The 12,719-nt window shown below is 36.3% G+C and overlaps 1 protein-coding gene across 1 annotated transcript; it reads right to left on the bottom strand.

Annotated features, from left to right (window-relative positions):
• Window positions 1-2,625: 2,625 nt before the first annotated feature.
• LOC132175273 (serine/threonine protein phosphatase 2A 55 kDa regulatory subunit B beta isoform-like) lies at window positions 2,626-12,435 on the bottom strand. Its single transcript, XM_059587158.1, has 14 exons — window positions 12,180-12,435; window positions 11,624-11,727; window positions 11,333-11,440; window positions 11,080-11,199; window positions 8,737-8,928; window positions 8,548-8,639; window positions 8,164-8,282; window positions 6,565-6,688; window positions 6,292-6,415; window positions 5,569-5,637; window positions 3,602-3,693; window positions 3,393-3,470; window positions 3,193-3,269; window positions 2,626-3,075 (listed from the first exon to the last, which is right to left on the bottom strand). The coding sequence occupies exons 1-14, from the start codon at window positions 12,268-12,270 to the stop codon at window positions 2,939-2,941; spliced, it is 1,527 nt and encodes a 508-aa protein (XP_059443141.1). The 5' UTR covers window positions 12,271-12,435; the 3' UTR covers window positions 2,626-2,938.
• Between the last annotated feature and the right edge of the window lie 284 nt (window positions 12,436-12,719).

Genomic DNA, 12,719 nt, shown 5'->3' with positions numbered 1-12,719 from the left:
TTACCGGATCCAGCCCTCTCTCTTTTAGAGAGAGAGGCTCCACCAAGGTTTTCTCCACCTCTTTGAGGCTTTCCACCGCTTCCTGCGGTTGTTTTGGGGGAGGAGGGATGATGTTTTCTTCAACCCTCCTCCCTTTCCCCCTTTTCCTAACCCCTTTTTTCCTGTTGGGTTTTGTGGGTTGTAGTATCTTTGTGCCTCTATGGTTTGTTTTTGTTGCAGAGACTTGTGCTACATCTTCTTTGAATCCATTTTGTTTTTGGCTAGGCCTCTTTCGCTTTAGCTTCCTTATTGCGAGGGTCATGTCCCTGTTTGCGCCCTTTGCATTAGGGGTTTGAATAGGGTTAAAGGGTCTCACAATGTCATGGTCGGTGGTGTTGGTACCGATTTATGTGGCCCCTATGGAAAGGACTAAGTCATTTTTGATCAATTTCTTTCTTTTTCGTTGTATGTTTTACACTGTAATTTTTCGCTTTGGGTTTATTGTTGGGGAGCCCACCCCTTTTCTAAGGTCTCCCACTTTTCCTTTCGGAACAAGAATGGAAAAGACCTTTCCTTGTAACTTTTTTCCCCCATAAGTTTGAAAAAAAAAAAAAAAAACCTTTACCAATTAAAATCAAGTGAGGTGCACAACAAAATCAATCAACAAAAATTTAAAATATAAGTGTAGTAAATAAATGATAATGCAGAAGGATTCAAAAAAGTACTTTGGGGTAGTTAGCCACCAACAAATTTTACTGTAGAAGAAAAGTTTTGTATATATTTGCAAAACCTTTTGAGACCTAAAGTTAGATTTGTAATTTTACGAGTGACAATCTTTGCGTCAAGGTGACTTCAGAACTCTGATTGTCTTCTATAGTGACTTACCATCACTTTAGACTTCAAATAACATTTAGAAGGTAGTTGAATATGTGTTTACCTATTAATACAAAATTTTAAAATTATTAATCACACGTATAATCACCAAATATATGAAAAGCAATAATTCAATAAACATAGATATTGTGGTGACGGAGTGAAAACTTTATGAAAATCTCTCAAAAAAGGAAAATCACTTCGAGGTAGGTAAACTCAAAATTACTATAAAAAGATCTAGATTATAGATACTAAGAAAACTTATAATCCTTTTCAATTTGTAAACTCTGTAAGACCAGCAAGTCTATTGCTTGTCTCTTAGTTTGACAATCTTTTTGAAGTGTATCTCCTTAATCGGAACCTTCGATAGGCTTTGGACGTTATTGGTGATCTGTGATGAAGGCACAACTTTTTACTTTAGGAGAGATTAACCCAAATGCCCAATATCTCAAGCACTCTCTTAGCACATGGGATTCAAAAGTACAAATCCTTACAATTTCGTGCATAGCAATTCTCTATATTATAAGAAAACCTAATACTAGTTGAAATATGAAGAAAACTTAGTATTAGTTGGAATACGTTTCATTCAGATTTTTTTCCTTATATTGCGGGACAATTTTGGCATAATAAATGTCCGAATTAAAAAAATCTTATTTCATAGAGATTTGTCGCATTTCGAGTTAGCTTTTGAATGCCACTGGTTTCACCTCAATTCGATATTTGAGTCAAAAGTTATGATCAATATATTGAGATGTGTGCAGAACAAGGAATTGAATCAAATCCGATTTTAACTTCAATTAAAGAAATTTTGATTTGCTCTTTTATTTAATTGATTAAACTTAACCACATCATATAGGTCTTCTATGATGATTGATTAGGTGTAACTACATCTTTTTGGTCTTCTTTGGATATCTTGTATGTATGTATATTAGATGGGCTCGCAGACGAGTATCTCGGTGGTCCTCACACTACACCTCATCTGTACCCTCCTTTGAGGAACTCATTACCCAAACTCTAATTCTTAAAAAGGATTTAAGATTTTATAGTGATATGGGAATACAGTGAGATGTAAAGAAGTTTAAACCAAAGAAATGAATTAGGTTTCTCTCTCTATAGGTTTTTTTTTTTTTTTTCCTTAAAAAAGTCTTTTAACCTAAAAAGTTCACGTAAGATAAATGTATTTATAGGTAGAAGAACAGTAATAAGAAATCCCAATGAAAACAAAATTAAAATTCTTATAAACTTGCTTGAGTGACTATCGAGCGAAAGTTTTGTTCAGGTTCACTCAATCGATTATCGTGTGAAAGTCAAAACAAAGTTTTAGATTTTTGCATAGAACTTGCACGCGAGTGTGGGTCAATCAACCATTGGTTAATTAATGAATAGAGAACCTACACATGCCACACACGCCCTAGACCGGATCAAGGTGACATTATTAAGGGGAGACACTCTAGGGTGGAAAGTGCTAGCTATTGTTTTGTAGCCTGTAGAGTAACTAAGTCATACATACCAGTCTAATAAAGTGATGTGTTCTTAATGCATGTAAAAAGCACATGCTTTATTATACTATTAAAAAAACGTGCTTCTCACATGCTAAGAGACGCATCACTTTATTAGCTTGTATGAATTAGCTAATTTATGTCCGTTTTTAATTGCTATTTTATAAACTTTGAATGTACTTCACATCTCTAGTTAAAAAGGAAAGAAAGAAAAAATTCCTTATTATACTATTTTCTCACTAGGAAAAATTAGATCCAAAATCTTTCTCCGTTCTAATGGAAAATTATTCTTTTATTACACCAAGAAACTGCTGAAAGGCATGCCTCAAGTCAACCCTGTCATCATGATGTCACATTTGTTGGACAATGATAGAGAAGGCTCATCTCTTTTTCCTTTCAAGTTTCAAAGATCATATATATATATATATATATATATATATATATATATATATCCTTTGCTTTCAAACTAGAACACACCCAAGTAAGATTTGTAGGAAATAAAGACAAACTAATATGCACATAAATCTTCCTAGAATTAGTTGATTTAAGGCATCTTTCTATTGCTAGGAGTACAACTGTACAAGAAATTATGCATAATACATGAACAAGCTATTCCCAGCAGCACAGGCAATTAAATTTGTTGTTGGATGCCATGCCAAATGTAGTAGCTTGGAGCTTAAGTTACAAGAGAATTCATTAGTACCTGAGCTTGAGTTTTCATGCCCTGCAAAATCAGAGAATCGAAGAAGTCGATAGGTTTGAACCACAAAATGGAAGCAGATCAGAATCGCATTTTTCAATAAAAGTCCAAAAGAAAGGAAAAACAATTGCCAACACCAACCAAGGCGATAAAGTCCCCGTGTCAGGTTGCTTAAGGATGACCTTCTAGTCCTTGGAGCAGCATCACGAAGTGGCCTCCTGTTTCCAAGTTGAGGGAAAAAAAAAAAAGGTTCAATAGAAGCTGGGTCAATGTATCCTAAATCAATTCAACCGCTTATGTTTTTGGGGAACAAAGAGCAAGAGAAATAGGCAAAAGCTAACCTGCTGGGACTTTTGCTAGCTTCTATTGTGATCCCTTCTGCACCTCCAGCACCATCGGAGAAAATACGTAGAAGATTGCTAAATCAAATTCAGAGAAGTTTGGTAAGCTAAGCTGCCTTATTTAGAGGGAAACACAAGCACAAAGATGATTTATGACACTCTCTCCCAAGACTTAATTTGCAACTGCAGTTCGGGTAGAAAGGACAAACCTGTAAGATCCAGTTGCAAAATGAGTTCCATCTCCACTGAGGCAGCAATCAAATTTATCAAAGATTGAGTCGTTATTATACAACTCACATAACTGCACAACATATGGCTACTGTCAGCTAAAGGGATACATGTAAATGAACATTGCATTTGGGAAAATTTATCCTTAAAGAAACCTACACAGCATAAACTAATTAAACAAAGTTAACAGCACCATTGGAGTACAAGTATCTCGGTTCTACATAAGGAAACTCAGAATAACACCAACAACCATTCCTTCAGGAACAAAGTTCAAGGATCATCGTCAATTAAGGTTGGTAATTTAACTTGAAAGTTTTCTGAAGCTCTATACTGAAATTGGGATGTTTACCAACCAGTCATTTGGACTTGTAGGTGCTGAACATCTTTCAAAAGTCATGACCGATCTAATTGTAGTACAAGTTCAAAAGGACAACTTTGATTTGGAGCAGTCCTTGTACAAATTAATACATAACAGGGAAGCTCCTATGTTTGCCTTTTCTCCTCCTGCATAGGGACTGCAAAACCATGGCTTCCACTATATTGTTTTGCATTTTACTTTTTCGAGGTCAATGTTGCCCATCTTGTATGCATTGCACACCAACATGTGTTTATGTGTCCTTCACACAACTTAAATTGAGGATGAAAGGTTATATGGTAGAAGCGATCACTGATCTTTTAAAGATAATTCATTGTGGATCACTGTCTCAATATAGGTGGCAAAAGATAGCGCCAGGCAACCCTTAGACAACTTAGTCACAGTAAAAAAAGAAAAAAGATGATAAAAGAATGAACTAAATAGAATGGAAAGACAAGAGCAGGAGTTTGTGGAGCTGGCACCGCATTCACCTGTCACCACTAAGGGCATAAGGAAGCTCCATCTAAAACGAAGTCTGAGCCACCTAAAAGTCATTCTAATCTCACTAAATCAAAAATGTCACTGCAGTTACTTCCAAGGCTTCTTTATGCCTCCTACACAAATAAAATATAAAATTGGTATGATAGGCACATAGGGGGTGCTCAAGCTCAGGTGCAGTCTTGCAGGAAATTTATCTGGCGATTCACCAAAATCTTCATCATGAAAAATTCCATCATGATGATAAAACTGTGCTTTTGATTGGTGGGTCATGTGCATTTTCTTGTCCCATGGTTCTATCAATAATAAAGCCTATTCAGGAAAGAACTGAAGCACTTTGTTTTTTTAAGTGGAACATCACAAATACTACTGAAGGCTCCTACAGCTAAGCTCATGGACTTTATGTAAAGAACAACCAATTTTTCAAGAACAAATACAATTCTTTTAAAATAAGCTGCTTCTCATGGGTAAACTCATCCTGAAAGAGTTTAAAGAGGGTAAATTTTCAATTTTTTGGGTAAAAAAAGATCCAGTACTCCACATATATTCACGCATGGCCTTATTCTAGTATAAAGATCTATTCACAAACTGGCAGTTCCTGCAGAAGAAATGAGACAAAGAACAATTTCAACTTTTTTGGCCTCACCAGTAAAAAACTTTTCTGTTCCTTTTTTGTCAAGAAAATATAATTCAACCTGCTGGAGTCCAACCAGCAACCTTGAGAATGAATCCTCTGCTCTTTCCACTGAGCTAAGGTCAACATTTGAATCACAAAATGCCAATAGACTGAAAATATAATAGCCAAGCGAGTGCTGTTTTCTAGGAAGACAAGAAAATGAAAGAAGGCTCTCAGTTGATCTGATGAAAGCTAAAACCAGAGCATTCGTTCCAATTGCTTTTGCTTATTGAGTGTGAAAATGGAATTGGGCAAAATCAGTTAACCAACACAACTACAATTGAAGGAGCATAATTCGGTAGAAAATAAAAGGCAATTTCGAAACACAACACTCTTTGCCAACAAACAAAGACATCCTAACATCCGTAAGAACCATCTTTTTTAATTGGTGGTATGAAGAATCATATTGGCTCACTTACCCTAGGATTCAAGTGATCATGAACCTTGAATGTTGTAACCGGAGATGAATCCATATGCATGTCCCACAGCTGCAACAAGAAATAAAGCCTCAATTAGTAGAGAGTAGTGAACTACCGGGTTGTCTTCAAGGTGGTAATGTAGAAGACGATCATGAATGAGAAGATGCATTTGTCATCAAAATTATTACTCCGAAAACAGACCACCAAAGAAGTGTCATGTGTCTTTTAATCACAATATATGAAAAATATTGACATAAAACAAAAGCAAACACAAAAGATAGTACATGCAAGAAATTTAAAACTAGGAGTTACAGAAATCAGATGTAAAGGCAGAAAAAACAAAATACAGTCATGAGAAGTACAAATAATGTTCTTTGGTTGGTATAAAATGTATTATGGGCTTGCCCTTGTGTCAAAATAACTCATCGAAAATAAGCTAAGAAGTCAAAAAATGATCTTTCTCACTTCAAAAAAAATTGTGTCCCCAAACTACAGTGGCTGTAGGCCATAGACTTGTCACATCATATATAAAGAAAATAAGATGATGTCTAATAACTAGATCTAAAAGGAAAGTCTTTTACAAACATGCCTTGAAAATTTGATTGTAATAGAAACTTGTAATCATATCATTCCCTAAATCCATGAATAGTATAAATCTTATGCGGATGACAGTCTGGATGGACATTTTGAATTGAAAAGCCAGGCTCAATTTAGTAATAAGACCTTCAGATTCATGTAATCACGACTTAAGATGTGCCGCCCATCACTTGAAAACTTTATATCAGAGATGGACGCAATGATCTCTGTGAAAAATGATTTAAACCCATGGGATCCTCCATCTTGTAATCTGCAAAATCAAACTCCATATGAAAAATATCAGACCATATTTCCACGTGTTCTGAAATAGTAAAAAAGTACAGATGAAAAGTGAAAGTAAAAATCAAAACTCATGAAACATGGACCAAAAAAAGGAAACAGGAATGGACAGAAACTCACATTCTTGCACTGTGGTCACATAATGCCGAACGCCGCATGTCAACTAGACGAATAAACCCTCTAGAGCTGCTGTATGCAAGCAGATTGCAGTGAATTGGATGGAATTCAGCTGATGTTATGACCTCTGAATAAAAATTCAAGATGTAACAGATATATGAGTGACATAACGTAATAAATCTATGCCTCGGGCCACTTTCGCCTCTTTTTGGTTACTTAAATGGTATATGAGCACATTCCCTTATTGCCAGTGATTTACAGTTAAAAAGGTAAGAAAAAAAAAAAAACACAAGTAGACGGATTATGTTAATGGCCCATGGCACCAAGAAATCCATGCACCTTAATTTATTTGCTGCTTAATCATGTCACATATCCAATGGGCTAGGTTCTCACACCATAACTCAATAAATATATGAATGAGTTGTAAGGTGTTGGGTCAGGATTATAAACAGGTTTGTCAAACATTACCATCACTTGTGGTCATGGCATCTTATAGAACTACATTAAAATTTAATTATTCCACAAGAAAATTGGTTCTGCCTCCAAACCATCAATCTGGAATTTTGAACCAGTTCCAATTTCCAAATACTATGGCTGATCCAGACAAAAGAATGATTAACTACTGTTCAGAGTTCGAATATTGCTCAAAGTTCAAGTCTGCAAAACCAAATGAATCCCACTCTATTCTGCTCATCCTCAACCTCCTCCCCTGATTCTAAACATCCAACAGTTGCAGCTTAGTGTTCAGTAATGGGAAGAAAAAAAAGTTACACGTATCAAAAGGACAAATAAAAGGTCTGTCAATAGAATTAGTTAGGTAGTGCAACTTCTTTTGCTGCAACATTCACAATTTATAATCCTTTTTCTCTTAATGTTTCGCAATTCATTGAATCTTAATGCCGAATCGAGTCTCGAATTTGCCCGCTTGTTGGTGGTCTTCGGGGAGGAGGGGGAGTGCCGCGGTATGGAAAATGGTGCCTACGTGCTTTTTTTGGTGTCTGTGGAGGGAAATGAATAATAGGTGCTTTGAGGATTTGGAGGGGACCTGGGAAGACATTTTTTTTTTTTGATAAGTAATGTAGTATATAACAAAAAAAGCGCAAAGCGCCTCTAAGTACACAAATGTATACAAAGGAACCCAACCAAACACCCTAACAAAGCAAAAACCCAGAAAAACCCAATCAAACCAAACACCCAACCAAAGGGGAATACAAGAGACCCAACCAAACCCCAAGAAAAGCCCTAGTGTATCTCAGGTGGACCTGGGAAGACATACTAGCCTCTTGCTTTCATTCTCTGTATCTTTGGACCGTTGCGCATGTCTTTCTAGTATCGATTAGCTATGATGATTTTCTTCTTTGTTTTTCTCTTTCTAGTTAGGTGATCCTGTTGTATACTCCCAGTGTACCTTGGGGCACCTTTACGCTTTTTAATAAAACATTTTATTACTTATAAAAATAAAATAAAAAAATTCATTGAGAATGATGAGAAAAAAGGAGAGTAGGGGATATATAGATGATACAAAATTAGAGTACTGTAAAAAATAAATAAAGAATGTGGCAGAAATTACACCATAAACTCTTTAGAGATTGACAGAATTACCAGTAAGATCCTCCATGTTTGATGGTTTCATGTCAATGATATTGAAACACTGATCACTAATCTCAAGGTTCCACCAGTTTATTCTCAGGTCATCCGCCGAAATAAATGTCTCACCATCACTGTGCATAGATTATGACACCAGATTATTGTTTTAGTGTCAGCATAACACCCATATATTAAGTTTCTACATTACTAAACAAATACTGTTCCTGCAACCTAGAGAAAGGTAAGGGTAAATAGATAAGGAAAAAGTAAAGGCTGGCTAATTTGACAAACTAGAAATACAAATCCTTCTCTCATATTCACCTTTTGTGCTGCAAGGCATTCCCTAAGCAAGCAATTATATTAAAGGTACAATACAAAGGTAGCAGGTACAAACTTCACCTATTATTTGAGATGGAGTTGATGTTAAAATCATGAGCATGAGCATACACCTTTCGACATCTTGTACGAGCAGTGTCTTCAATATCAGCAATCTAGTTACAAAACAGACTACTACAATTAAATTTATATACTAAAGAAAACTGATGCAGTCAACCTGTAATAGACATACTATAATCCACAAATACCGACCTTGGGATGCACTTCTTGAAATGGCAACATGTTTGCAGCCATCTTTTCTGTCCATTCAAGATGATAGCCATTATCAACAGATGGTTTATCTTGCCCACTCATGAAACTCCTTTCAGCCAAAAGTGAATTCTCCGAACACACAAGCGGATTATGGTCAATTTCTTTTACTTTCTTCACTCTACGTTCCTTGACCTGGCCTCAAAAACCACAGAAAGAACAAGTTAGCATTGCCTAAGTCATTTTAGAACAGTAGTGACAGGTTGAAACCATCAAGGGTGCAATCTTTATGGATGAGGAAAGAAGAGTTAAAGAAAAGAACAAAAAGCAAAAAGTTTGCAAGTTGTATAAAACTAACAATGCCCTTCATCACTGAAAAAACGGCTCAAATAGAAATTGTATGAAAAATGCATAGAGGTGTATGATGTTTGTTAAAGTTTGCCAAAGAAAAATCCAGAATTGACGCAAAGATGAACACCACCAAGATGTATGTAAATGATATCATTCAATCTTCCTCTCACTCCTTCCAAATTTCTCAAATAATAAAAAATGTTGCAGCCTTCCATATTATTTGCATCTTCACGCTCCATGCAGTGAAAAATAACCTTCCATCAGGATTCCCCAAAAATGTAACAGTAGTCACTAAGTAACAAATAAGCAACAAAATTGGTACCAACTGTAACATGATATCTTGTAATGATCCAGGGAAAAACGCTAGCCACATCTGTATTATCACTCCAAAATGACTAGTCAAATTGGAGTTTTCTTAGAATTCATTATAAAGCTCGGTTTCATATAGTAACTATGCAATGTGAGACTTAGTACTCATGAATATCTTTATAAACCACCCACTTTATGTGAGTTACTCCTCATCTTTCCAATATGAGACCGAGGTCTTACACACTCTCCCTCTTAAACTGTTGATGTCCTTGTCATGATCACGTCACGTAGTGTTCCAATACCACATGGTCTGCTATTATTAGGTGGCTGATACAATTTATAAACTCAAGGAAAAGCTCTAGCCACGTCTAAGCTATCACCCCAAAAAGACTAATTAATTTGAAGCTTTCTTAGAATTTTTTATAAAGCCTATTTTCACCTAGTAACTAGGCAATGTGAGGCTTAGCATTCATACCTATCTTTATAAACTACCTACCTTGTGTAGGTTACTCCTCATCTTCCCAATATAGAACCGGGGTGTTAGATATCCACTTGGCTTTTATGACAAGTACCGCAATCAGGCATCTCCACCATTTCTGGATTTCAATCTTATCTATTACCACTTACTTGGTGGAGAAAGCAACTTTCAAGCTAACAAAACAAAGTACGTTTTCCCTAGACAACTAATGAGGAAAGAGACTCCCTATTGTCCACTAAGGCAGGGAAAAAAAAAACATCTAGGAAAATGTTTTTCCTGACAGTTTGTCTAATTATATATTCATAAAAATTTGAAACAAAATTTGAGAAATATTTGTATATAACATTCCAGAATTTATCTGGGATTTCAGTTTCCTGCTCAAAAAGAAAGTTTTAGTGGCCCAACATGCCTTGGGGAGACCTTTGGGAGCAAACCCTCTTACTTATATAATGAAAGTGCCAACATCCCTCCCTCCCTCCTTCTCTACCACCTTTCTGGGATATTTCCAGACAGCTAGAAAATTGGGGACGAAATTATTAACCCTAAATAACTCTAACTTTCAAAGGACCATCTTTCTCTGTCCTCTCCATCCAACCTTAGTCTTCAGCATTAATGAACATCTAAATGAATAGAAAACCAAATGATTCACACAAAACAAGCTTCCAAAATTGAAGACCCTATAAGGATAGAACACAAATCCTCTTTTTTCTTTTCCATGCTAAGCCAACAACCGAAGTAGTCCACTAAGACATATTCCAATTTCTGTACTCGGTTCCCTTCTTTAGTGAGTCCCATGTTTTCTTCCCTTGACAATATACCACAAATAAGTCTCCCGCCCATTCTAATCCACCCTTACTCTCATCACCTTTTTGAATATCTAGTCAGCCTACTCTCAAATCTCCAACCCATACACTCTAAAGAACATAATCGAAATTTTGGATATAGCAAGGGACTAGTTAGATATAGGCTACAATAAGCAACTTGACCAAAGAGAAATTTTCAATCCAGGATAACTAATCTTAACTAATCAAGAGAAGAAGTTGACAAACCACTCAACCTTCATCTTCTAGGCATAATGTACAAAAGCATTTGGATCTCTAAACTTTGAGGGTAATACTCAATCCTTTTTAGTTGTATGTTGAAAATATTTTTATTGTGCAAAATATAAAGCCTTAGAGATAGAGTTACTTATTCTGAAATACCCATACCTTCCACAGTTTAATCGTCTTATCATTTGTAGAAAGGATAAATTGCGATCCATTCTGTGTTGCACACCATCGTACTTTGCTGATCTTCTCTTCAATTTCCAGACTCTTCAAATAATCAAACTAAAGAAAAGGTATACCATCAGGATCTGCAACACACATAGGCAGCACAAGCGAAATGCACCAGTACACTAAAAACAGCCATATAATATATATCATAGATCCCATATTTTCAAACATAAAGAATAAAGCATACCTCAGGCTCATGACTCTGAAACTCAGTCTTATACTGGAATTGAGGATGGCCTGTGAAACTAAAATCCAACTGCTCCAACTCATTCCGAGAAAGGTGCGGATTCGAAGTCTAATAAGCCAATAATTAATGATAAAAAGATCATAAACCCAATTTACCCAACTTAGATGCCAAACAACCACTACAGCTGCCAGCCTAAACAACAAAATAGCCCAGAATGAATTCAGAAAAAGCTTCCTAACTTCAAAGTAAAACATATTTAGAAGCACCCTATAATGAATGGTTGATTCTTACATCTTTCCCATCCTTTCTTTCGAAAATTACAACACGGCCGCCCCGATCTCCAACGCCAAGGTAATCTCCACTCTTATCGAATCCCATCGTGGTAATGATATCAACTAAAAGAAAGGCCAATACTTAATTTAACAATATTGTCAAGAATAGGAGAAATTCTTTGAACAGTTATATCGAAATAAAACAAAGCTCTAGCTTAGTGTCAAACTTTCTCGAAGTTAAGTAAGACCACAGTATGTTTGGTTGCTGCGAAAACGGATGAAAAGAAAACAAAAACCTTGTTGTCATGTTATCAAGTGCCTTTGTTTCTCAAAAAAGAAAGCTCAACTATGCTAAGCCACGCATCAGACTATTAACGATTCTTCAAATTATTCACCCTTTCCCAAATGTTCTAAGCAAACAAACACACACACACACAACACAAGACTCCGTTGAGCAAGAATTACAACTTTTCCCGGGACCGACACCACAATTATCAAAGTTTACAAGATTAAACATCTAATTTCTTTTCCCACAGTTTCTCAGTAACCAAACACGCACACAGAGAGAAACTAACCATCTTGGACGTCCTCTCCGGGAGCTCGTTCGCCGAAGACCTGGGAGAACTTCCACTCCAGAGGAGTGCGAGAGTCTGTGCTCAAAGTCATGGCTGCTTTCGAAGCGACAACGTTTCGATCGGTCCCTCACGAGCCCGCCATTAGAAGCTAATTTATGGGATTTTCACAAAGCCAAAGCTAGAAGGAAAGGGAAAAAAACAGACGGGGATTCTATTTCTCGGTTGGAGTGACTCAGTGAGATTCTGATTCCTCCCAGTTTCTATTATCTCCACTCGAAATCTCCGAGAAATTGTTTTCCAGATTATGCGCCAAAATATGCATTCTGGGCCCGGCCCACCTTTGTTTTGGGTTATCAGATGGGCTAGAAAAGGCATCCAAGGCCATGTCATTTATTTGACCAATTTTTGATAGTTTTAAATTTGTATCACATTAGTGTCTGTAGGGGCATTTTTGTCTACTGAACCATGAAAGTCAGTTAAGTCGGTTAACTAACCGACAAAATAGTTTTAACTTTTTTGGTTAATCAGTTAATAGGTGGT

Source organism: Corylus avellana, chromosome ca3 (assembly GCF_901000735.1).
Source record: "Corylus avellana chromosome ca3, CavTom2PMs-1.0".
Lineage (NCBI taxonomy): Eukaryota > Viridiplantae > Streptophyta > Magnoliopsida > Fagales > Betulaceae > Corylus > Corylus avellana.
This window is presented reverse-complemented; position numbering and strand designations above follow the sequence as displayed.

What these genes read in the sequence shown, in the direction of transcription:
- LOC132175273 (XM_059587158.1), bottom strand. Translation starts at nt 12,270, where the DNA reads ATGACTTTGAGCACAGACTCTCGCACTCCTCTGGAGTGGAAGTTCTCC. An exon ending in GTGATTACATGAATCTGAAG is followed by an intron (nt 5,638 to 6,291) that starts GTCTTATTACTA and finishes TTCTTGTTGCAG; the next exon opens with CTGTGGGACATGCATATGGA. An exon ending in ATGATCACTTGAATCCTAGG is followed by an intron (nt 3,694 to 5,568) that starts GTAAGTGAGCCA and finishes TATGTTGTGCAG; the next exon opens with TTATGTGAGTTGTATAATAA.